A 24,786-nucleotide genomic window follows, 5' to 3' on the forward strand; every position below is an offset into this window, starting at 1 on the left:
ATCACTAACGAAACCTTCATGTTGCTGTCCTCACCACTTCACTTTTTTCATTCATGAAGTTGTAATTACAACTTGTAAGAAATATGATCAACTTCAAGTTGTTCATTAATGCTAGTAGAACTTTTACCAAAACATAACACTTTTGGGATGCAAGGGGGAAGAGCGTGCTAATATGGCTCTGCATCTGACATTCTCTTCGTGAACTTTTGTTGCCCCATGCAAAGCAGATAGATGCACATCATTAATAGGTACATATGGCAACACATTGGTCTGGGATAAAGATATTTCCAGTCAATGGGTTTAAGCCCCAGAATTTTTAGCTTCAACGATCTTCGATCAGTTCGAGTACATTTAGATGTTAAACTAGAAATAATGAATTTGGGCTGGATACCTCCCCTAATCTCCCTCAACCTCCTATAAAGAATCTTCAGCCTATTTTCCTGACCTAGAAGGATTTGGTATTCGTAAAAAGAAAAAGAATCAAAAAATTAGAAAGGCCAAAATGTTATTTACAATATTGAGGGGGCCTGGACCAAGTTAAATGGGCAGTAATTTCTACAAAATTGCATCAGAAGTTGCTATAAAGATAGTGTCCGTCTGAACCACTCGGACAAACGTCTCACTTTGGTTGTTAACTCGACATTTCTTCCACAATATGACTCGGCATTTGAGAGCATCACCTCAATGTCATGTTTCATTCCCTCCAGACTCCTATAGTAATTGTTCTCTAGCCTAGCTCGAATAGTTTCAAGAGACAAGGGCACAGGAAACCTGCAAATTAATAATACTTCAATCAGTATGCATCATTTGACATTCATAGGGAACTTCACATTTGTTTGGCAGGAGTATTCTAATAACCATAGATTCATAATACACACTGCCAAGTAATGCAACTCGTCAGAGCATGAAACTAGTACAAATAGAAAATGATGAAACCAACTGGGCTTACCTATTAATGAAGTTTGACTTGTGTGAAACCTGTCTCAATTTTTCAACACCATAATAGTCCTGCAGCCCAGCCAAAAACTATTGAGACGTGTGTTCCGTTAATATGAATTAGTACGGCAAGCAAATATTGTTACCTGAGCTTTATTCCCAGATTGCTCCAGCTTAGTAAACGCATGCATCAGCTTCTCTCTGGTTTCATCATCTATATGGGGTTGTTCCCATTGGGTGTCAGCATCATATAGTTCCCAAGGACTATGCTGATGAGTTTCCGATGGATCACTCTTGTATCGGACAATATATCTTTCCCAGGGGCTGTCAGGAAATTCATGAGATTTAGCTTGCACGTTTAGAATCCTACCTTCCCACCAACTCCCATCTTCCTCACCTTCATTTTTCCACCAAACTTGGCATTTGTCCCGAGAAGTCCAGTTCCTTTCTATAGCAGCATCATATCTGGTTCTTTCAACAAGAAAATCAGGGAAACCAGTCACTTCAGGCAGTGTCAACTGAAATGATTTCCCCACCACATCAGAAGTAAGATCTACAAATTTCAGTGTCATTTTAGCACAGCTTTCTCCGGAACCTGGCCGTGTTTTGAACTCGAGGTTTTCAATCATACAAAATTCTACTGCTCTTATCTTTCCCTTTATTGTTTTCCAGGGGCCTAAATCCCTCAAATTATTCTGAGTTATGTACTCCTCATGACCCTGTATAGATCACAAAGTGCAGATGAAGGACCAGTTTCTGTTAAGAGAAAAGAATTCTAGAAACACAAATCTTGAAAACTGAGATAAATTCAAGAATACCTGTCTTAAATATACAATCTCATCCCCTCGCTGAGGTATATACCGGGAGCCCTCCTCATGGGCTACCAACATCAACCATGAGCTTCTTGCTGCTTGGTATGATTTCCTTCTGTCTGGAGGACTAGGTTCACGGGCATTATAGCTGGCTCTCCGTGTTCGGGTAGAACGCAACCCAACAGCACTAGCTGAACCAAGTAGCTTCTCTTCAAACGAGCTTTCATCATCTTTGTTACCTGCTGTCTTTTCCACTGACGTTCCCTCGGAACCGTCATGTGACTGCACAAATCTGTCAATGTTATGTGCAGGATTCACATCGCAAGTTGTCGACCTTAATCTAATAGACCTAGTTCTTCGAACTCCCTCAATAATGGCCTCGGATCCCTCAGCTAGACTATGGCTCCCCACATTTGAAGTGGCCGCTGCCATATTCCCACTGACACCTTCTCTACCACTTCTACTCCGACCAAATTTTGACCTTCTATAGACAGCAGTGAACATCATATCATGTGACCGCACCGGCTGTGAGACTTGCACTTCTGTCCCAGAAGTTCCACCTATATTATCTGCATCTAACTTCTTCTCACGGTCTCCATCATCTAAAGTTGTTCTGCTGTCTTCTTCGGTGGGGGCTTCTGAACTTAAGACCTTCTCAGTGTCCTGATATTCAGAAACTGTATCACAAGCAGTGCACCCAGAATCCTCCAATGAAGTCTTTGCATATAACATGTCACAGTTATCAAGATGACCAGAAAGAGTCTTTGACCTTATCCGCAACCTCATTGGGACAGGAGTTGCATTTTGTTTACATGGATGATCACTGTCAGTCCCATCTAAAAGCTTAACATTTTCTGTCTCCTGTATAGCATCCTGACAATGATTCTCATTGACATGAATGATTCCATTGGTTTCACTTTGGATCTCTGAACAAGGAGGAACTCTGTGGTGCTCCTTTTCAAGCATTGGGTGCCCATTAACAACATTTTCTTTCAGAATGCTTCCTTCAGCAAATGAGCTAGGTCCAGTCTCAGAGCCTGATGGAAACAGTTCTCCCATCCTAGAGCGCTTGGTTGAGCGGGATTTGACCCCTCCCCATTTGATGTTCCCATCTTTGCACCCTTCCAAGAGGTCCAAGTGACTTTCAATTTTTGTGGGTTGATCAATTTCACTCTTTTCTCTTATGTAACCATTAGCATCACTCAGGTTGTAATCCTCACAGCCCAAGTAGTTTTGACTTACTTCACCAGCTTCCTCAGGAGCCAAAGATGGACCAGCTAGACAAGGCTCGTAATTCTTTGGAGGCCCATAATTACTTGAATCACGATTTGGCAGTTTTAGGACCAATCTCCTCCTAATTCCACCATTGAAATTAGAGTTAGGAAATGGCTGGAGCTTATTTGTTTCATCAGAGTGATCAACACATATCTCTTTCCCCTTGGAATGCCCATGTCGTTCACTATTTAAGGACACATCAGAATCTTCATTTCCATTGTTTGAGTCCTGAAGTGTGGACTCACTATCAGATGAATCACTTTCTGAACCATAGTCATCTTCTCCTTCAGTAGATGTCCCTGTAATTCTGGAAAACAAATGAAGGGCATTGCGAGCAGCAGCTCTCTGGGGTCTCAAATATTTCGATGAAGACTTTTTCTTCGCTTTTCGACCATGTCTTGATTTCCTAGAGCGATTGGTCCTATGGGAACTGTTGTCACACTCGTCCAAGTTCTTCCTTTTTACACGCCTTCCAGAGGATGTCATAACTTCAGCCTTAACAAAGAAGCAAAAATGATTATCAAGCACTGCATATAAAAAAGAAAATGCTGATGGAAAAATACATAAAAGCCTTTTACTTCTTTCTGTTTCTTCCTTCTTGATCTACGAACCGCATCTTTTTGATTATCTTCAGCCTCACTGTCTTCATCACTATTTTCTGCATTTGCAGAAGCATCAGAGCAGAAACTCCCTTGCTCTTTTCCAGAAGAATACTCCTCAGTTACATGATACTCTGAATCTGATTCATCACTTTGTATCTCAATTTCTGGTTCCCAATCCATTGCATCCACAAATCCTGGAAGTGGTTCAATCAGCATCTCCAAGTCTATAATGGGAAAAGTTTGGTTCGGCTGGTCCATGTTGAAATCTGTCCCAATAGAAAATCGGAATGACGAGGGTCTCCACTCGATTCCCAAAGCTCCTAACCGCCTTCGTTGATACATGCTCTGGTATGGCTCTGGATATGGAATCATGCCTGTCATCATATACATACATGAGACATTTGGGGGAAAATAATCACATTCTTTAAACAAGAATCACCAACCTGCATCACAAAGGAGATCTTGCCTATTCCTCCTGTAAGGAGCAAGTTGCGTTTCCTGTAAAATATTATAAATTAAGAAAAAGCATAAACGAAAGCTGCCTTCAAATTCGTAGAAGTTGGGGTTAACAGCCCCTCAGATCGAAAATGGAATGCCAGTTTGAGATTTAATAAGTTTCAAAACTTGAAGAGACACTGTCGCAGCAAGAAAGCAGTAGTTTACAGGCACGTTTATTATATCCATACAGCTTGATACAAATAAAATTTATATAGTAACCATTAGGCACTCGGAACTTAATAGATTGGATGCCTTTTATATCCCAGAGAATTTTATGATATAATGGAGAAAATAGCACCACAAAAGTAATGAAGAACAGAGCAGAATTGGAGACTATATGAAGCAGATGCTGCAAAGTATGAGCTGGCATAACAAGTACATCTCTATGTACCAAATTAAGAGAACAGTATCTTAAGGAACATGAATCACACAAGCCACTGCAGCACAGGTAATAATAATGGTCCATGGATAGTGATATCAATAATTTACAATTTAAAAAATTTCTACAACGATAGATTACAATAACCAGAATGAATAATTTCAAATTTCAATTCCCAACCAGTATCGATGAGGATGAGTCAATGTATGAATTTACTAAAAGTTCACTTTAGATTGTTTTGAATTAAAAAGGCGCTCCATGGACTGTGATACCAATCATTCAAATTCAAACTATGATAGACAATGACAAAGGAAAAGATATTTTCAAATTTCAATTCTAATCAATATCAATAAGAATACGTAAGCATTTAAACTTACTAAAATATTCACTTCAAATTGTTTGAATTACAAGGTGTAACCCTGAACCTATCCAGCACCTAATCTCGACCCTCCTTTCTTAACTTGTAGTTTCTTGAATATGTAGCACATGAGTACAAAGACAGAGTTTAGTAAGGAATTGACAGATCACCAACCTGGTCAAGGACATTTCCATTTGTATCCTGAACGACAGGGCGATAATCTCCAAGAAAAAACTGTTTAAGACATGCATCAGAAATCATTTACTAAATCCGGGACGATGCAACCAAAATACTTCTGGACTCCAACAAACCTGGTCATACTTGGCATCCTGCTGGGATTCTCCTTGCCCTGTATTCAATATGTACAATTGGCCAACATCATCTGAAAGTATTATTGACGTCCCATCCCTGTAAGATAGAAAGAAACATACATCACTAACAACTTGTCCATGACTAATTAAAAAATATAGCATACACAAAGTAAATTGAATGTAATAAATCTGGCATCTCCTTTTCCAAGCAAAACAGCCGTACAGATTACTACATCGCATGTCTTTGAATCACACCTGGGCTTGAGTCTCTTGAAGTAACATCAAATGTATTGAGAAAAGCTGTAGAAAGCACAAGTAAGATCATAGACTTACGGAGAAAACTTTCCATCAACTAGCTTGAATCGCCCAATTTCGTATGTTCGAATAGGTGCACCTTCCCATATCTACAAATTTGAAGGATTTATGTAATTTTGGTACTTGACTTGATGTATATGTAAAAGAAAATTTTAGTACCGAGTCTATTACGGGGGGAGGGGGGGGGGGGGGAATCGGTTACTCACATCCCAGACAATTGTTTTCCCATCATAACCAGCACTCATGGCTATTCTAGGATTAGAAGGATGGACATCAAGTACATAGGTCTGCAATCACAAAGTGCACACTGTGAGCCACAATCCAAGCAAACAAAAGTAAATGCAATCAATTGTAATCAACTCCTACTTAAGACTTGACACAAAGTTTAAGAAAGTAAGAAGACTTTTGAATATTGTGGTCTTCAATTAAAGATATGTCAAATGTACCAAAATGCCCTTTAATCTTGTGGTCTTCAATTAAAGATGTGTCAAATGTACCAAAATGCCCTTTAATCTTGTGGTCTTCAACATGTCATGTGGAAAGTTGAAATAAAGAGATGGCAAATAAGGAAAGAGGCATTTAATTTGAAACAGACTAAAAAGGAAAGTAGGACAACACATTGAAACGGAGGGAGTAATAAACAATAAAAGGATAAAGTGGGCCTTCAGTCCAGTTCATTTTAGTATAGGACAGGTCTTGTTCACAATCTTTAAAGGCTTGCCCATTTATGACAGCTATTATGACAAACCATTATCAAATTGCATAAGAAGCTTACAGATTCAGTATGACCCGTCAAAGAATGAACTAAGCTACCATCAACAGCATTCCACACGCATATTCTGCAATCTGCAAACAAACAAAGTTTCATCAGATCTCCTTAAGATGACAAAAAAATCTTAGGGCTTCAGCAAGAACTATAGGTGCAAAGCAAAAGAAAAAGAAGAGTGAATTTAAGCTCTGGGTTGAGAATGAAGTAACAACAGGACCAAGAAGAACTCAACCCTTTGGATGAGAACGAGCTGAAGTTATGCTACTAAAATTATTTTACAAGGAACAGTACGAAGAAGCATGGTGGAGAATCTACCAACGGGAAGTACCCAATGAAGAAATCAGGGATAAGAACTGAAGGCAGTCACCAAGAGTTAACAATTTTAAAAAGCAGTCCAGCTGAAAGAGTTGTAATAATTCGTCAGCTAATTTAGATGCTCTTCATGTGCGAAAAATGTATAAATACATCATACCCATGATAGCAGCAAGGACAAAACGGTTATCCAAGCTCCAGACAATCATATTAACACCACGTGGAGTTGGAAGAATTCTTTGACGTGGACCGCCTCGAGGAGGTTGAGGTGGCATTGGAGGTGGTGGAACTTTCAAATGATACGCTTTCTGCCAACGTCCACCCTTTCCCTTAAACAATGAGTATACAGTATGAGAATGATGAAACAAATGAGAACAGAACTAGATATTGCTTCGAGCTTAGAAAAGAAAGCAAAGATCAAACTGAGATCTAAAGAGAGCTCACATGCGATCTACGTGATCTCGGGATCCAAATGATTGCACTACCATCACGGGAACAAGTAACAATGTTGTCATGATTAAACCTGAAACAGTAAACTTCGGTGGTCAAATTTCTTTAACCAAAATCATAAGCAATATTTATGACGATGAGTTATACAGTATGTAGCTAACATCACGAAAAAAGAATCATTGCTCTTTCCCACTGTCTTTTAGTTCCTTTAATTTCCTGAGACATACCATGAGTTTTTGAACTTGGGGACACAGTCTTCCTTTGATGCATCAGTGGAGGAAAATCTGGACGCAACAGCACAACCACTGCACTCACAAGACAAGATCATGAACACAAGGCATGGAAACACACTTGAATTGAATGGACTCATGAAACCTTATCCTGGAGCTATCAACCTGAATTGCACATAGTTTACATCATTTTCATGACCAGATAAAATCTCTATCTCATGATTAGGCTGCCCTGAGTCATCAAAATTAGATTTACAAGCATTCCATACCTGCAAGTAGATAAGATTCTCGTAAGCAGCAACATATCAGTGTCAGAAATCTACAACCACAGGGTAATGACAGTGTATACGAGTCAGACAGAGTAATCTGTTCTTACTCTTGCACAAGTGTCTGAGCTTCCAGTTACAAAGAATGTTCCACTGTTATTGAATGCACAACAGAAGATCTGGTGGCTTTGCAAAACAGTGCTTGATGATGGACCAGTGTTCTTCCCTACAACCATTTAGGCAATTGTAAGCAATTTGCCATATAAATTTGGATTCAGAATGCCGACAGTCTCCATGTTGCTCGGACTCTTCAAAAATGTCAACAATAGCGTGCTGGATCCTCCAAAAGTAACATAAACTTGGAGGAACCGACATAGGTGTGGAGGCATTCTTGAAGAGTCTGAGCAACATAGTCAGCACTCAGCAGACAAACATTACAACTTACCAGCAACTGTTTCAGGCGGTTTTGGTATGTATAGGCGTGGATTAAACTGGGAATATCTAGCATCCCAAATCCGACATGTTCCATCATCAGATGACCTGCGGCAATGATAGAAGCATAGCGTATATAGTAGTCAAGGAGTGACATTATAGAGCATACATAGAGAAAGAAAAAGCATCTCCTTTTTTGCAGGTTCTCTTTGGTATACCGCTCGTATACAGGAGTTTCTTCCATGAGCAATAAAAGCATATCATCATTAATAGAATTATTTTACCTTATGATAAAATGTTCCATGAGCAATTAAAGCACGATAAAGAAAATCAAGTTATTTCATTGGACAAGACTCATTTATGTTGAATTCGTAAGGTATCTTCACAATGTAAAACTCTGTTTCCACATGAAAGACTACTTGTGTTCTTGGGCCACAGTGCAGATGGAGATGGGGTTGACATAGTTATCATGACAAAGAACAAGATATATGGAAGGGGAAGGGAAAGGAAGAGATTAACCATTTGAAGTAAAACTACCGAGAAATGGATAGCTTTCAGAGCAAATAATTTAAAAAACACAAACCATCCAGATGATCTGGCAGCAAGACCTTGAACGAGCTTTTATGGACAAGCCAACCATTAGCAAGCTCAAGTCAGCTTAAAATAGGTGTATGTCTGGGTATTGACAGGTGAACAGTTGCTTTTTTCAATAATAAACAATCAACTAAGCCTCATTGTCAAATCAATTAGGGTCATATGAATCATCTATTCTGCTTTATTCAGGTCAGCTTCCATTTTGTTTATACAAAATCAAACATGGGAAGATTTAGGAGAAATAGCGTGACTAATACTTTGAAAGACACAGCTTCCTCTAGACAATCCCTCTATTAGATGGCGGAAAAATACTACAAAAGCATTGCAAAAGTTGGAGTTATTTTCTTTAACTAAAAGGAGACATACAGGTGCTTCCTTTACATCACTTCAATCTCATGTAAAGAACTACCTATAGAAGGAGATCTCCTCTTTCAGGGTAACATATGTATAAAACTTTGTGCAGATACACAATTAAGAAAATGAATCAGAGATGCAAAGATATTGGAAACGGAACTCCACGAAAGTAGCATAGACAATCAAATGATCTTACGATAAGAGCTGATAAACAGAACTAGGTCTTGGACTAAATGCTATTGCCGTAACAGCTCCAGTATGACCACGCAACACAGAAATCGGCAGCCCATCAGGCAAGCGCCACTGTTAGAATTAAAAAGGAACACTAAGATGGCCATTCAGAAATACATATGATAGGAAATCATGTAACTTTGAAAAAGTATCTTACAACTCTGATGATGCAATCATTTGAAGCAGAAGCTACTAAAGTGTTGTTGGAATTGACAGCTAGGTCAGTGATATCACCCTGAAAGAAATACAATAAAAGTGAACTCAAAAGACAGAAGATTAGGAAATGGATCAAGATAGCAATAGAAACAACTTACTTCATGTCCACGGCAGCTGGCCAAGCAATATGCAGTTTCCATTGACCAAATCTTTACAAGTCGGTCATCTGAGCCAGTAATAACATATCTCCCAGACCGATCAAATATTGCTGCAGTCAATATTCCTCTTAATTATTCAATTGAATCAATGAATAAATTTACAGAGCACCTAAGTAAAGCAAAGCTTCATTAACTAAATTACTCAATGGCTCAAGGCCAAAATAAGAAGCGAACATAAACCCACCTTGACCAGATGAAAACTGAAAAAACTCATAACTCTACATAACAGCAAAAGCAGAATGATAATCATCAATATAAAACTACTTTATGATTATCCAATGTCAAAAATTACACACCCACACCATGTAGCAAAATTTGCAAACAGTATTGCCAAAATGGGACCACTACTTCCTTCTGCTTTAGGGTAAACATTCAGACAAAGTAAGAAGTTACATATGAAGTTATACAACTCAGTCTTAGGGCACTCAGCCACTCTCAGAAAGGCATTTATCATTGAGTCCCCAGAAGTAATGATATAAGAATAAGACATGCAAAAACCAAAGAAGTTACCACAATAAACTGCGTTCCTATGTCCTCGAACTTTTTTAATATTTTGCATCTTCTGCACCATAGTGGATGGTTTTGCAATGGCATAACATGCCGCACGGATAGATGGTGCACGATGGTGTTTAGAAAATCCACCACCAATTTCTCTCAAACTTAGTCCACGCAGCTGATCTGCTAGCATGTGCGGCCAACGTAAGTGACCTGGAGGCTTGACTTCATCAGTCCTCTGATCTTGATCACCTGAGAGAGAGGAAGAGAGCTTAAGGGTAATTGGAGCTAACAGGAAGAAGAAAGTAAAACCCTCTACCACTCAGGGATTTATGAAGTGGTGCATAATGGTTCCACTTGTCAAGAACATGAAACTACCCCCCCCCCCCTCCATTTTCCAGTTTTGGCACCTAATAAACACTAGGCAGGATTCTACTAATAATATTACTCTATAGGCTCTATAAGATTTCTTCAAAACCCAGAAGAAAAAAGTTTAACCTATAATGTGACCCATTCTCCGTGAACTAACTTTAAATCATAGTTTCCTTCAACATATTTTAAAATCACTGTGACAAATCTAATACAAATCAAATAAATATTTTAAGCTTTGTGCTTATTCAAACTGCTTTAGGTGAAATGACACAGATGGAATCATAAAATTTACGACATCGAAATTCACAGTGCATGAAGAACTCATGAAATTTCTTGATAACCAAGTGAAAAGTAGTGAAACTAGAAGACGTACTGCTGAGAAGTGAAAAGGAACCAGTTCCTAGCAGAGTCGGAACAGCTGCTGCATTAATTATATTGCCACCAACCATACCCGGAGGGAGAGCTTTCACACTCAACAATAATTGCTTTAAAAGCTTCACCAAGTGATCTTTTCCCACGTGAGAGTACCTAGATACATCACACACTTTATAACTATGAACATAGTAAGCAGCAAACATAACTCAGGAAAGAGGGAGAATATGATCCTAACTGCTTTCATTTTCTCAAAGGAGGATGAGGAAAGTACCATAAGTACTGTTTATAAAAGGGTGGAGGGAAGAAAAGGATCAATAAGAGATTAGCTGCCAAACAAAAACTACATTTTTTGAGTAGCACAATAAACCAAATGATTTTCTTCTATCTGCAATTAGTACAAATGGCTTCATTCTTGAATCAAAACAATTGAATGATCTCAGTCTTCACAAGACGTTTGATGCTTATCAAATATCAACAGATAAAGGCCTATAACAGAGAGTAACATCTTTCAAACTGAAATCAATTCATAAACTGTACTTCAATGCCATTCAGAAGACATGTTACTAACATGGAGATACAAAAGAAGAAATACATGACAAGAGATTGGTTAAAGACGGATTGATAAGGCATATATCCTTGACATTTGATGAATAAGGCAGCAAAAGTTACCTTTCCACCAATCTATTGTAACTTAATGGGAAAGACCTCCCATCATCATTTTCGTCACCACTTGGTGCTCCACTCCTTGAATACCAAGCATGGTATCTACGGGGTAAAAGTTGATGTTCCAGAAGCTCATTCCAGAATTGCCCATAAGTTCTGTGACATGGTCCAGCCGATAGGAAATGCATAATCAAAAAATAGACCTCACCCATGTCGATGTCCACATCATCCTCTGTTGATCTTTGTGGATCAGATGGTTGAGAATTTTGATTAGCCTTTCCAGATAAGTTCAACGATTTCATACTTCCAGATGGTGCATCACAAGGGGGAATATACTTCCGGAAAGACATCTGTCCAATATAACCCAATATATATACATATAATACATTCATCAAATCCTTCCCAAAACATGATGTCAGGAAAATGAAGAATAAAACAAATAAAAGAAAGAATTGCTGAATTGTCACATCGCTTTATAATTGCCGCAGAGATGCTATGTACAGTTAAAATTGCAAATTTCTTGCACATGCTTGAGAGGAGCCTCAACTAAGGAATAAATGAGGAAAGGAACAGAGGGTTGATCCCATTATTAATTAAAACTCAGCGGGGTGAATTGCCATTGCAGGGACAAGTTTTGAAACGGAGAAACCACTTCTTTTGACCACAATAATCTGTAAGACAGTTATACAGTTCATCATATCTAGAGCATGTTGTCTCTTTATCCACAGAAAGAGTGTATTCGAGTCTACGCATAATCTAAAATAGCCACACTAGAGCCAAGGGAAAGTGAATTTTGACTGAAATTCTGGAATTCTTTATTTCTTTTTTGATAAATCTAAAACTATAGAACCCTTTCTATATGGATGCACATTAGTTGGAAAACTAATGTGGGAAAGATACATATTACTTGGTTTATTATCCACAAGGACCAAGTCTGAAGAACCTGAGATTCCCAGGAAAACATGAACATCATATCTAGGAATAAGTATACGAGTAAGAACACTGAAGAAGGAGAGCCTTGGAAAAATTTTAACATCAGCCATGACATACTGTACTTTTGTTCCATGGTAATTTTAATCATGTTCTAGGTAACCTGAGAAAATTTAAGAGGTTTCAGTGTTTGTAGTTCAAACCTAGGTCCAAAGACAAGTTTTTGTGTTCGAATTCTAGATATATTGAAGTCAAGTGGAAACCTTAAATATAGTTAAAATGAAAAGCTTGATCCACTTACTGTCAAATGAAAGAGACTTTTTTCAGGCAACCAATGGATGCTCTTAACTTTTGGCTTGATTGGTTATTTGGCCGTGACCATTTCGTCCGGTCCATAGCAATCAACTATCCTCGACCTCAAACTACAATCAGTGTCAGCTGTAAGAATCACCTATATCAATTGATGTTTCTATGTTTGATAAATGATAGATCCATTGATGTATTCAAGTCCATTTCATTCTAATACTGAATATTAGTGTTTTAAGGCAGATTTGTGTTCTCCAAATCACCCACTTAACCCTACACGGAAATGAGTCTCTAACTAGACTAAAAGATTCTGACTGAGACTGGAGTAATTTAAATAAACATCTAATTCAAATTTTTAGCCCCTATTAGTTGGTAATGACTACATGGATCTTCTATTTCCATTGATTTCAAGTCCTATCCAGATTCGTGTTGTTTTTTGAGTGATTGTAGGCTTTGTACGACCAGACACTTTGTTTATCACATTTAACCACCATATTGTCATACCTAAGAACTGGTATTTGGAGACGGTGTTTGTACGTCTCCATAGAACATGGCCAACCTATCTTGGACTACTTTTTCTCATTTTATCTTCCATGAGTGCTAACTGCACCCACTGTCATATGTCATCATTTCTAATCTTGTCCAATCACGTAGGACCAAACACCCATCTTAAAATCAATATCTTTACAACATTTACCTTTGTGAATATATTGGATTGGCCAAGTTAAGAGACCCAATATTCACACCGATAAAATATTATCAGATTTCACAACTATTTAATAGAACTTACCTTTCAATTTGTCAGACATATTTTGCATAGAACTTCTCCATTTTAGATAATCATAATAATTTTTGAGCATTCATCTTCACCTATTATATCATTTCTCTAAATGATTGAATCTTGGATTGTCATTTAAGCACCATCATACATCATCCTATCTAATTTCACTTCACCTATATTGTTCTTATGAAAGCTAAACTTTCCATCTATATAAATCTACATGGCATAGACCCAAACTGGTTCTTTGTTACCAATTGTAATGAACCCTAGTCTATATTCACTCTTCCCCATTTTGTTTTTGCACAATTGGGAAAGGTGCATAGTTGGATGGACTAAGGGTCACATTCATTTTTTGATAAAGGGTAATATTCAATTTTTCGACAAAGGGTCATACTCATAAATGAAAGCGCAAGAGATCAAGGGATCAAGTTCTCAAGCCTCATTTAGGTTGAAAAACCAATAAAGAGACGAGAGATAACAAATTTGGCCAATCTCTGCAAGGGGGAAAGGTGCTTACAACCAATTTTATGCAAATCGTTCACTTGCTTTGACGTACACTTGTTGAATGGGTGCGATAAGCATGTGGATACTTTGTTCTGATCCTTCAAAACTTTTTTTATTAGATCCTCAAAAATGTTGTCGGTCGTGTGTCAGATTCTCCAAATGTTAAACATTTTTTGAGGATCCGACATGAATGCAGCGGCATATCTTCTTCTTTTTTTAGAGAAAGGTATCCGTGAATGCGGTGGCATTTTTGGAGGATCCGACCAACATATCTTCAAAAGACACTAATACTTAGCAAAGAACTTGATATAGCCATACCCCATCCTTGCACACAGCCTTATCCAGTACGTACATCAAACAAATTTGTGTAACATAGCTTAGAAGAGAACAAAATCATATTTATAAGCTAAAGCAGAAGAGGCAGCTTCAGAGGTTTCATTTGGGATGAAGAAACGAAAAGAAAAGGAAAGGAAAGGTGGAAAACAACAATAGAAGCTCGAAACTGATTGGACAAGTATGAATAAGGCATAAATAAATTCTTGAAGTATCTATATTATACTTTTTATTCAATTGTTGAGTGTTTATATTATAGTTGTACTAAGAATTCCCTAAACAAACTATTTTAATATATAAATTACAAAGATAGGTTTTAGATTCATCCTGCCTATACTAGCACATTACGGAGTCAGTAAATCGGAGGTAGTGATTCATGACTTATACATTTGACTAACCTACAATTGGATAAGGTTATCAGCATTAAAATATTTCAGGAGAAATCTTAATAGTTAAGGCAATCCCATCATTAGACAAGACCAAGATTCATGGTCAACCGAAGAAGAGCAATCTCCGCCTTTTGAACCTAAAGAAACAGATATGGAATACATGCATATAACGACCTCTGTGCAACCTGTTCTTCTAGTTCTTAGTGGAAGTGTGTTTTTGGAAGGAAAGTAAACCATGTCTTATTTTCATAGTTTGTTTTTTACTACTAAATTTATTTTCCCCAATGAATCAACTATGCCTCAGTCCAAAACTGGTTATGCTCTACTATATAATTCCTATCTATCCATTCTCTTTTCAGACCCATCTCAATACTAATTATATTTACAGCAACAAGGTTTTAATATGTTTCCACTTCCCAAAGATGATACTCATAATAACACCATTTCCCAGAAACAGAAAATCAAAAAGACAATGAAAATCAACAGTAATAGACTAAATCATAAGAAGTTTGAATCCAGTAGCAGAATAGCATTAGGCACCCCTTCCCTCTTCCAACTTATCTTCATGAAACCCTAATATATACTGGAACCAAAATAACCTAATTCAAGATGTTCTATTCTATATTATGTTCCAATAATATTGATCTTAGCACCACATGTACATATATAAGAGAAGTAGAAAAATTTCCCCAATAACTTTGAAATAAAACCAAAAAACAAAAGCAATAGCAAAAGGATTGAACCTTTTTTATGCTCTGAGCATGTTAACCAGATGGGCAATCACCAGAAACTAGAAACTCGGACACAAGTAACCTTGAACGACCACAACCCATAAGAATTCTACTGTAGCATTGAAACAAAAAAGAAAAGAAAAAGAAATTCAAGTTATTTACACTTGACACTCCATTAAAGTAGAGAAATAAACCGACCGTATTACAAGAAATAGCCCAATTTGAGATCTAATAAACCTACATGCAAAAAAGAAAAAAAGAGTCCCAATTTTGAGTACAACCTCAACAAGAGCAAAATACCTTCTATTTTTTCCTACATTTCCCCAAATTGGAAACTAAATTCTCACCTACAATACAGTGCTTCTGTCCTGTTGAACCCACGGCGTTTTGTTTCTTGAGTGGAATTTCAGCAAAAAGAAAAATGGAGATCGAAGGAAAATGAGTTCTTTCAAGTTTCTCGAAAATTAAAAAAGAGAGAGAATTTTGAAGAAGGACAATAAAGGAAAGTGGGTTTTAGATATGGAGGAGGGAGCTCTAATATTTGGGTTGAAGCTCTGTGTAGTCTTTGGTTTTGTAGGAAAGAGAAGAGAAGAGAAGAGGGTGAGAGAAGGATGTGTGAAGAACACAGTAGTATTTAGTAGGGAGAGAGAGGGGAACAAACAGGGGTTAGAGTTAGCAATTTATATCTTTATGCCTTTCTTGAAAATACAACAAAAACAAAATATTCTTTATAATTATGTGAGAAATTTTAGTATAAATAATACATACTCCCTAAATAAATAAACACTTAGATAATACTTTAGATGCTTTAATAAGTTTCCCTGTGGAAAAAACAATTACAGTGTGCTTTGCTTTATTTTTATTACATATTATTGAAAATAGTGTTTCTATTTAAAAAGTTCATTTGCTCTTCTTTTACATCTCTTTGAAAATTGAAATGAAATATAACGGTTTTTGCAGTTGACAAGGTTGGGTTGGAGAGAGTTCCCCTTTTGTTCATATTTATATTATTTTTTTTCTTGTGAGGGTCTAATTGGTTAAAGAAAAGTGAGCTTCCATTCTTCCAATGTTGTTTATGCTTGTGCTACATTTGACATTGATTCTGTGGGTCAGCCAGTATGAGACTTTTTGTTGTACTTTCCTATTTTAGATTTGTTGAAGTGATGGCAACTCTCAACAAATTCTCTCCCAAAAAAAAAAAATTAAAAATCTCCTCAAATAAATTAAGTGTTTTAACTTTAAAATAAAGTATATCAAACTCTAATAAAAAGAAATCGTTCTTTTCTCTTTTTATGCCAAATCTTAGATTTGCTTAATTATACACTATGGTGGTAACTCACGATCAGTCATCAACGGTGATTGATCAAGCAATTCACATTGATTCCACAACCCATCCACCACCCTCAATTCTTTGGAACATGTTATTTCTATATTTTTACCTAATTCAATGAACAATTATGCCTCCTTGGTGCAATCCTTGTACCTCAATGAGGCCTCTCAAAACAAAAATGTCAACATACATCTTATCCCAATAAAGTAGATCAATTTCATTGTTGAAGTCTCGATTGTGAAATATACTAAATCTGAAGTATCACAAATGAACCCCATAGAAAATTTAGAATACATTGTCATTGATAAATTTTCTTATGGTTGACTTGAGCTTGAAGATCTAAGGAAGCAATTCCCAAATCAATTCACATTGATTCCACAACCCACCCACCACCCTCAATTCTTTGGAACATGTTATTTCTATATTTTTACCTAATCCAATGAACAATTATGCTGTTATTTCTATATTTTTACCTAATTCAACGAACAATTATGCCTCCTTGTGCAACCCTTGTCCCTCAATAAGGCCTCTCAAAAGAAAAATGTCAATATACATCTGATCCCAATAACGTAGATCAATTTCATTGTTGAAGTCTCGGTTGTGAAGTATACTAAATCTAAAGTATCGCAAATGAACCCCATAGAAAATTTAGAATACATTGTCATTGATAAATTTTCTTATGGTTGGCTTGAGCTTAAAGATCTAAGAAAGCAATTCCCAACACAATGTGATGTTAAAGGGGCATCAAAATTGATTTTTTCATAAATAGGCACATACGCATGTGTTTCAATCTAGGAGAGGATTTTGTTAACATGAAAGAAATATTTAGAACACGGTTCTTAATTATGAAGAAAGACAGAACGAACACACACGACATATACTTATCGTGGAAAAACCCTTGCTCTAGGAGTAAAAATTCGCGACCTACATCTTGTTGGATTTCAACCTTAATTCTTTAATATCTTCTCAAGAGCAATGATCTAGATTACAACTTAGCAATCTAAGGAAGTAATTCTAGTACCTTAATCCAACAGTTCATAATAATATTGTAACTACTCTCCAGAAAGTCAAACTCACTTCTTGTTACAAACCTCATAATAAATTATAAAACTCTGAAACACACCTAGATACTATTACAACTCAGTAATACTTTCTAGTATAAAAACAACAATTTAAACACGAACTATTACTATGTGACAGATGCAGGTTACTTGAATTGAATTCTTCTCCTTCTTTCCAAGCAAATTCACATATTAGAATATGCAAAAAGGTACCACTGAAGTCTGCCTCCATTTTCCTTATATACCTCTCTATTTACGTGCCTTAATTTGTTTCATGCTTTTCCTTGTTTGAGTCCTCAGGACTCTTCTTTTGACCGACTTCTTTTCCATGATCAATAAGCGGATATACGACATATCCTAGTGAGTCATAATAATGTAAACCCCAATTTGTGACTTGATGTAGTGAGAACCTTTTTCACAGACTAAATCATTCATCAAAAATACACTTCATCTACTTCATTTTTTCCCCTTTTTGATAATGACAAAATCACACAAACTGCAATATCATGTATTTTCCCTTTTTGACATACTGGAAAACAAGAGAAATTTAGCAGAGAAAACTCAAAACTAAACAACATAACTCAAGCCCAAAGGGCAACACACAACCAAAATATCATAACCGAAAAACATACATTAATCTATTAGCCATCCAGTGACAGTCAAAAGCAAAAAAATAACCACATCAATACGAATAAGGTAATCCATAAAATATAAGAAGCATCACGTGTTCAATGCAAAAAAATAGTCAATCGAGAATACATTGAGTAAGAAAGAAAGAAGAAATCTAGATCAAACACAGAAGCTGGCTAGATAAATAAGACAGAGAAGGAGGGAAAGGACCAATTATGCCATCTGGTTGAAGTGTTTTAGGTACCAGATTCTCCAAATCCACATTCAGCTAGTGTGCATTTGTGAATCATCTCATGTGGTGCAGATCACACTCTTTCCGCAACAAACCTCAAAAGCATCAAAGATCCTAGACAACAAGTATCCATAAGGCAACCCATGCTCCTTACTCGTATTTCGCACTCTGGTTATGTGTTGAATTGTTAGGGCCGAAAGGTTGACAAGTTGATGGGTATCAAGTTCCTCCATTAGACAAAAATCTTAATGTAAGGCTTCATGATGTCTTTCAACATGAGGAAGCAGGACCTTTTTCACCATTTCAAACAATAGTCTTTATGGAGGAAACATCGAGCCCTTAAGAACAACCATAGAAATAGGAGGATTCTGATTTTGGGAATACTTGCTAATGAGGGTGGCTAAGCAGGCCGGATCAACATTATAAGTGGAATATCTAACCACATGTATTTGAAGTGTAGCACCTATTTTGGCTGCATCAAGAATGATAGGCACTCCATTAACAATAGTACTAAGGATACCCTCCTCAACAACTAGTAGGTTTGCATAAAAAGTCACCACCTCTCCCTTGAAAAGAGAGGGAAGAGGCCCTACATGAAGGTAAACCAAACATTGTAACTTAAGCACACCCATGAGCCCAACCATACCTGGGTTAGATACAATGGAGTGGTTAATCATATGTCCTTTAAGAGTTTTTTGACCTCTAAAGTACTTAGTAGGCATTGATCAAGAAGTTTTTGCATATTTTTGGTGATTTGCTTGGGACAAGAAGAGGGATGATACTGGGGATTTAGGAGGAAGATTAGATTTAGGGATAACGAGAGAGGCTTCTAAGACCTGGTCCTTATCAAAGGAGTTGCTAATGGTAATGAGGTGAGAAGAGGAAGAAACAAACTTACCTCATTATTTCTTAGTAGCCTGAGCAGCAGTGGTAAGGGAAGCCTTCCATTTGCCGCATTCCATAGGTAGTGAGACTGTGGTGCATTTAAAGCGAATACGAGAGGAAATGGAAGATAATGGGAGAAGCGTGTTCAAAGATGCTAGTAGAGTCGCCAGGCATTCTCTAATTAGTACGTCATCATCAGAGTTGGAGGAAGAGTTATGTTATCAGGGAGGAAATATTGGTTTTGCAACAAGGTTTTCTTCCTCCTGAGATAGAGCCGGGAAGGTGGAGTTGAGGGAGTATTATCAACAGTGGGAGGTAAATTGAAGGGACTATGGTTTAGGATTTTAGTGGTTTGCAAAAGGAGGGGTGGGGTGACACAGGGTGGTCCATCAGAAGATGTCGGAAGAGAACCATTATGGTTCGTGGACACTTAGACGATGGATATGGATTTTACATGGGAGAGATGGAAGAAACCAAAATGGAGAGGTTTGGAGGTGAGAGTTCTAATGATGAATGAGGAACGAAAGAAGACTTTGGTGGAAATGGGGAATCCTCATCATCAAAGTAGTTAACAAAGAAAAGAAAAAGCAAAGTCTAGGAGGTTGAGTCCATAAAAAAGAAAAATGAAAATGATCGGAGAGAGAAGCAAGGAGAGGAAATAAAGAAGAAAAAACAAGTGTGATATTTTGTTTCTTTGGTAAGAGGAAAGGGTGAGTGAAGTGATGGGAAAGACATACCGCCAATCAATCTTTTTCTATTTTTTTTAATTTTTTAAAAAAGAAAGAAAGACGACTGTGGAGAATAGGAGAGTAATAAGTAGGGACCAGGTTCCAGTGAGTGTTTAAGTAGAGCAGACTATATTCAATACACATGTTATGCTTAATATTATGTACATACCAAGGCTAGAAAATGAGAGCAGTGCCTTGATTTAGCCACCTTGGAAAGTAAGGGTAATATTTGTAGACCTTGTCATATGTCAATTTATGATGCATGGGGTGTGAACCTGTTATAGTATATGAATGAGTTGGTGTACTATTTTGACAATGACTATACTAAAAACCTTTCAAAAAAATAATGTGATAATCCAATCATCTTAGTATACAAGAATTAAACCCAGGTTCACTGAGTTTTTTTGAAACTATTCTCTACACAATGCTTTGGTGAAAATATCATCCAGTTGATCCTTAATTTTGCATAATTGACCTCAATATATCCTTTTCAACATTATACATTAGAAAGTGGAGGTACACATTAATATGCTTGGTCCTTTTATGATGAAATGGGTTCTTGGTAATATTCATGACACTTGTGTTATCGCACATGATTAAAATCCTGCCTATGTGTACATTATAGTCTTCCAATTGTTGTTTGATCCACAATAATTGGGTACACCAGGAGGTAGCAACCACATATTCAGCCTTAGCCGTTGAGAGAGAAACAACATTTTGTTTCATTAGACAAGATCCTAAGAAGTGAGCCATACCATATGTGCTTTTTTTGGTAATGACCTCCAAGGTCATTTTCATATTTTTGCATATTTTTACTATTTTACCCTTTTTGTATCTTCTTTATAGCTCATATGTGACGTTGGGATGGGTGGCATGCTTCCCAAGGTGTTCGGGTGAGTTTTGAGATAGTTTGACTATTTTTGAGGCTTAAGGTTTGAAAGAGTTGACTTTTGTCTTCATCTGGAGATTCAGGCATCGTATGAGAATTTTGACGATTTCATCAGCTTCGAAAGGTTTATTTTAGTCTAGAAAAAAGGTTGGTTTGGATTTTGGAGTCTTCATTTTGAGTTTAGGTGGTTTTATCATTTTAACTTAAAGTTTTGGTCAAGTTTAACTTCGGTCAACATTTTGAGTAAATGCACTCAGATAGAAATTCTATTAGTGCGGTTAGCCCCAAAATGTTGATTTTGGTCTAGAACGACCTTTGGTTCGAGTTCTGAGGTGCTCAGAATGAGTTTTAGGCCATTTGTACATTTTTAATGCTTTCTTTGGAAAGTGTTGACTTTGGTCAGCATTTAAATGAAACGACCTTTGTTGGTAAATTCATCGATTTCATTGAGTCTAGAATGCCATTTCTGGTTGGGTAGCATTGTTCGTTTGCTTTCATGGGGTTTCGAATGAATTAAGGACTCCTATTGGAAAAAATCTCAATTCTCCAAAGTTCAGCACCAGCTGAACTTCAGGTGCAAGAGCATTTGCTCTTCACGTTCGCGACCCATGGCTCTGCGATTGTGAAGTTTTAAGACCCTAGGAATCACAATTATGTGATTGATCATCGCGATCGCGATGGGTTAGTTGGATTAGACGCCGTGATCGTGAGGTCCGACTCGCAATCGCGGAGAACAATTTCACTAGCTTCAGTGAAATTAAATGCTCATTCCACCAGCTAAGTCCCATTTTGTGACTTAGAAAATTTCAATTTTGAGAGCGTTTCTTGGTCATTTTCAATCATTTTTATTTCGGTGTGTTAGAAATTCTTGCGGGGACATTTTGAGACCCTTTTCCGTCCTAAAAACCTTATAAGTTTTGCGTAAATTCATCGTTTCTTTGCATTTTTTTGGCTAGTCTAAGGATTGAAATTGGTTGGGTTATTTTAAGCTCTTTCGGTGCTCAGAATATGCTCATTTTTGGGGCACAAGTTTCTTGAGACCTTATAACGGAGTTAGTTTTTTTATTTTTTGCATGGGTCCTAATGTCAAAATTTTGACCCAATTTTAGTTTCATTTTTATTATAGCAATATGGGTATCATTGGCCTTATTTTGATGTGTTTTTCGATAATTTGATAGAGTGACATCATTTGGAGGCAGCTCAAACAGGAAAGGCTCAAGTCTAGCAATTCGGATGCAGTTTTGGCTTTGAGGTAGGTTATGACTTACTCTTATTATTATACTTGGCTTGGTTAGAATTGATAAGTTTTGAGTAGTAATGCATGATTAGGTTGATGACTTAAGAGTTGGTACCCATTGAGCAATTTGGGGTTTTAGCCGTTGAATCCTTAGTCTAGGTGATATCTTGATTTGTTTTGCATTACTTAGAATCCTTAGAACTCACTTCTAGGTGATAAGGACTTAGGTTGCTGTGGTTTGAATTACTTGGTTTCAGTTGCCACTTGTTGTGAATTTTGACTTATGCTTGTGACTTGTTTGCCTTGATATTGAAATGTTGGGACCGATCGAGACCGTGCTTTCGGTACACTGGAGTCTCAGGTTAGTGATTTGGTGACCTTGGTGGGATTTTTACTCGGCTTGAGTGATTCATGATTTTGACATACTGCTTGTATTGATTTGCCTCACCAGTGTTTAAAATCTTTTTTTAAGAGAGAAAAAAATGATGAGATTTAGGCTTTGGGTTGATGAATAAGGGTAATTATTTTATTAAGGAAATACCGGTGATATTTTTTATGGCATTTCATATTGAGAAACTCGAGGTGTGAATTTTGGGCAGCCTGTTGATACATACTCGAGTTATTATTATGACTATTATTATTGAAAAGCTTGAGGTGTGAATTTTGGGCGGCCCATTGATACATGTTCGGGTTATTATTATTATTATTATTCAGAAGCTTGAGGTGTGAATTCTGGGTGCCCCATGGCACTTTTCTTCGATATTTTTTGGGTTGAGATTATTAATATGATTACCTATTTGATTGGGATTTAATTATTTACCGTATGATTCTCCCCGTACCCCTTTTCCCATAACTGTAGTTTTATGCTTCTCTCATATTATTAGTGGTATCATCGTGCTACTTTTTATATATATATATTCTCTCTGAGCTCGGTCGACCTGTGATGCCTACTGAGTACCCCGTGTTTTGATACTCATACTGCACTTATGTATTTTTTTGATGCAGCTCCGAATTTGAGCCACCCCCAGTGTGCGCCTGGTCATTCGTAGTAGTGCCAAATTTGGATTGTGGTGAGTTCCCAATGTTTAGAGACTTGCTGCTTTCCCTCTTTTGTACTGATTTACACTTGTACTTTTGGATAGTCAGATCTGTATTGTATATTTGTACATTGTCAGCTTTTGTACTTAGTAGCTCCTATATAGGTGACACCATGTTTGGGGTTTGCTCTCATGTCAGTTCATCATTTTTGGTCACTATCGGGCCTTTTGCATATTTTGTATCATATTTACATATCTATATCATGACCTAACTTTTCTTTTATTATATTCTTTTTGCTTCCACCTTCTTATGTTATTAATTATTTAATTAGATTGAGGTTTGACTTTCGCTTGACTTAGGTTTGATTTGCCTACTCAGGGGTTATAGTAGGTACCATCACGGATTGGATTCGGATCATGACAGAGTGGTATCAGAGCTTAGGTTCACCGATCTTACTATTATAGGAGCAATTGTCTAGTAGAGTCTTGCGGATCGGTACGATGACGTCCGTATCCAATCTTTGGGAGGCTATAGGACATTATTAGGAATTAAATCACTATTCTTATTTCTGATAGTGCGCTAATAATGATGAACACCTCTAAATCCTATTTATTTCACTCTTTCTTAGATGGAGAGGATGAGATCTAGTTGAGGTGGACGAAGACCTCCTACACCTATAGATAGAGTCGTAACTCAAGGTAGAGGTTGAGGCCGATACAGAGGATGGGGTAGAGCTTAGGCCACAACACCAGTGCGGAGCCAAACATTGAGGCTGAGCAGTTCGAGCATCAGCCAGTAGAAGAGTATCTAGCCCAGCCCATACCCAAATTTGTGGCCACACCACTGTTACAAGACACTCAGGATCGGATTCTTAGCTTAATGGAAGGTATGTCCCGAGTAGGGACCCTGCCTAGCACATCAGCTAGACCTTAAGTTTGAGAGGAGGCATAGACCTCAGGCTAGGTCGTGGCACAATATGATCAAACCCCATTTCTACAGCCTACTACTAATGCTTGTTTGGTGATTCAGCCTATTCCTATGGTTGTTTAACATATGACAACTAGGTTGGTTATGATTGTGGAGGAGCAGAAAATATTGGGTAGATTTATCAGATTGGCCTCTCCCAGGTTCTTAGATGTCACAAGCGAGAATGCCCATGAGTTTCTGGGTAGTTGCTAGGAAAGGTTGCATAACTTCAGATTGGTGGATTCCCAAGGGGCCAATTACACTGCTTTCCAACTGGATAGGCCAGTGAAGTAGTGGTGTAGATATTATCTTAGCTGCAGGCCCACGAGATCGCCACCCATGTCATGGACTCAATTCTTCGAGGCTTTCTTAGATAAGTATGTACCCTGCAGCTTAAGGGAGAGACTGAGAAA

General features: G+C 37.4%; 1 protein-coding gene across 3 annotated transcripts; it reads right to left on the bottom strand.

The window, feature by feature from the left end:
- Positions 1-284: 284 nt before the first annotated feature.
- LOC129887352 (uncharacterized) lies at positions 285-15,995 on the bottom strand. 3 transcript variants are annotated; one of them, XM_055962421.1, is made up of 26 exons: positions 15,725-15,995; positions 15,390-15,489; positions 12,635-12,755; positions 11,410-11,753; positions 10,739-10,893; positions 10,009-10,245; positions 9,439-9,548; positions 9,282-9,359; positions 9,090-9,196; positions 7,959-8,053; positions 7,624-7,739; positions 7,413-7,516; positions 7,245-7,322; positions 7,012-7,090; positions 6,728-6,896; positions 6,262-6,332; positions 5,693-5,773; positions 5,505-5,575; positions 5,172-5,268; positions 5,035-5,094; positions 4,069-4,123; positions 3,602-3,999; positions 1,755-3,518; positions 1,083-1,655; positions 950-1,008; positions 285-771 (listed from the first exon to the last, which is right to left on the bottom strand). In XM_055962421.1, the coding sequence occupies exons 4-26, from the start codon at positions 11,751-11,753 to the stop codon at positions 579-581; spliced, it is 5,094 nt and encodes a 1,697-aa protein (XP_055818396.1). In that variant the 5' UTR covers positions 12,635-12,755; positions 15,390-15,489; positions 15,725-15,995; the 3' UTR covers positions 285-578. The 3 variants fall into 3 exon arrangements, with proteins under 3 accessions (XP_055818396.1, XP_055818395.1, XP_055818397.1); XM_055962420.1 differs by lacking the exon at positions 12,635-12,755; XM_055962422.1 differs by lacking the exons at positions 12,635-12,755; positions 15,390-15,489.
- Positions 15,996-24,786: the final 8,791 nt, after the last annotated feature.

Source organism: Solanum dulcamara, chromosome 4, assembly GCF_947179165.1.
Source record: "Solanum dulcamara chromosome 4, daSolDulc1.2, whole genome shotgun sequence".
Taxonomy (NCBI): domain Eukaryota; kingdom Viridiplantae; phylum Streptophyta; class Magnoliopsida; order Solanales; family Solanaceae; genus Solanum; species Solanum dulcamara.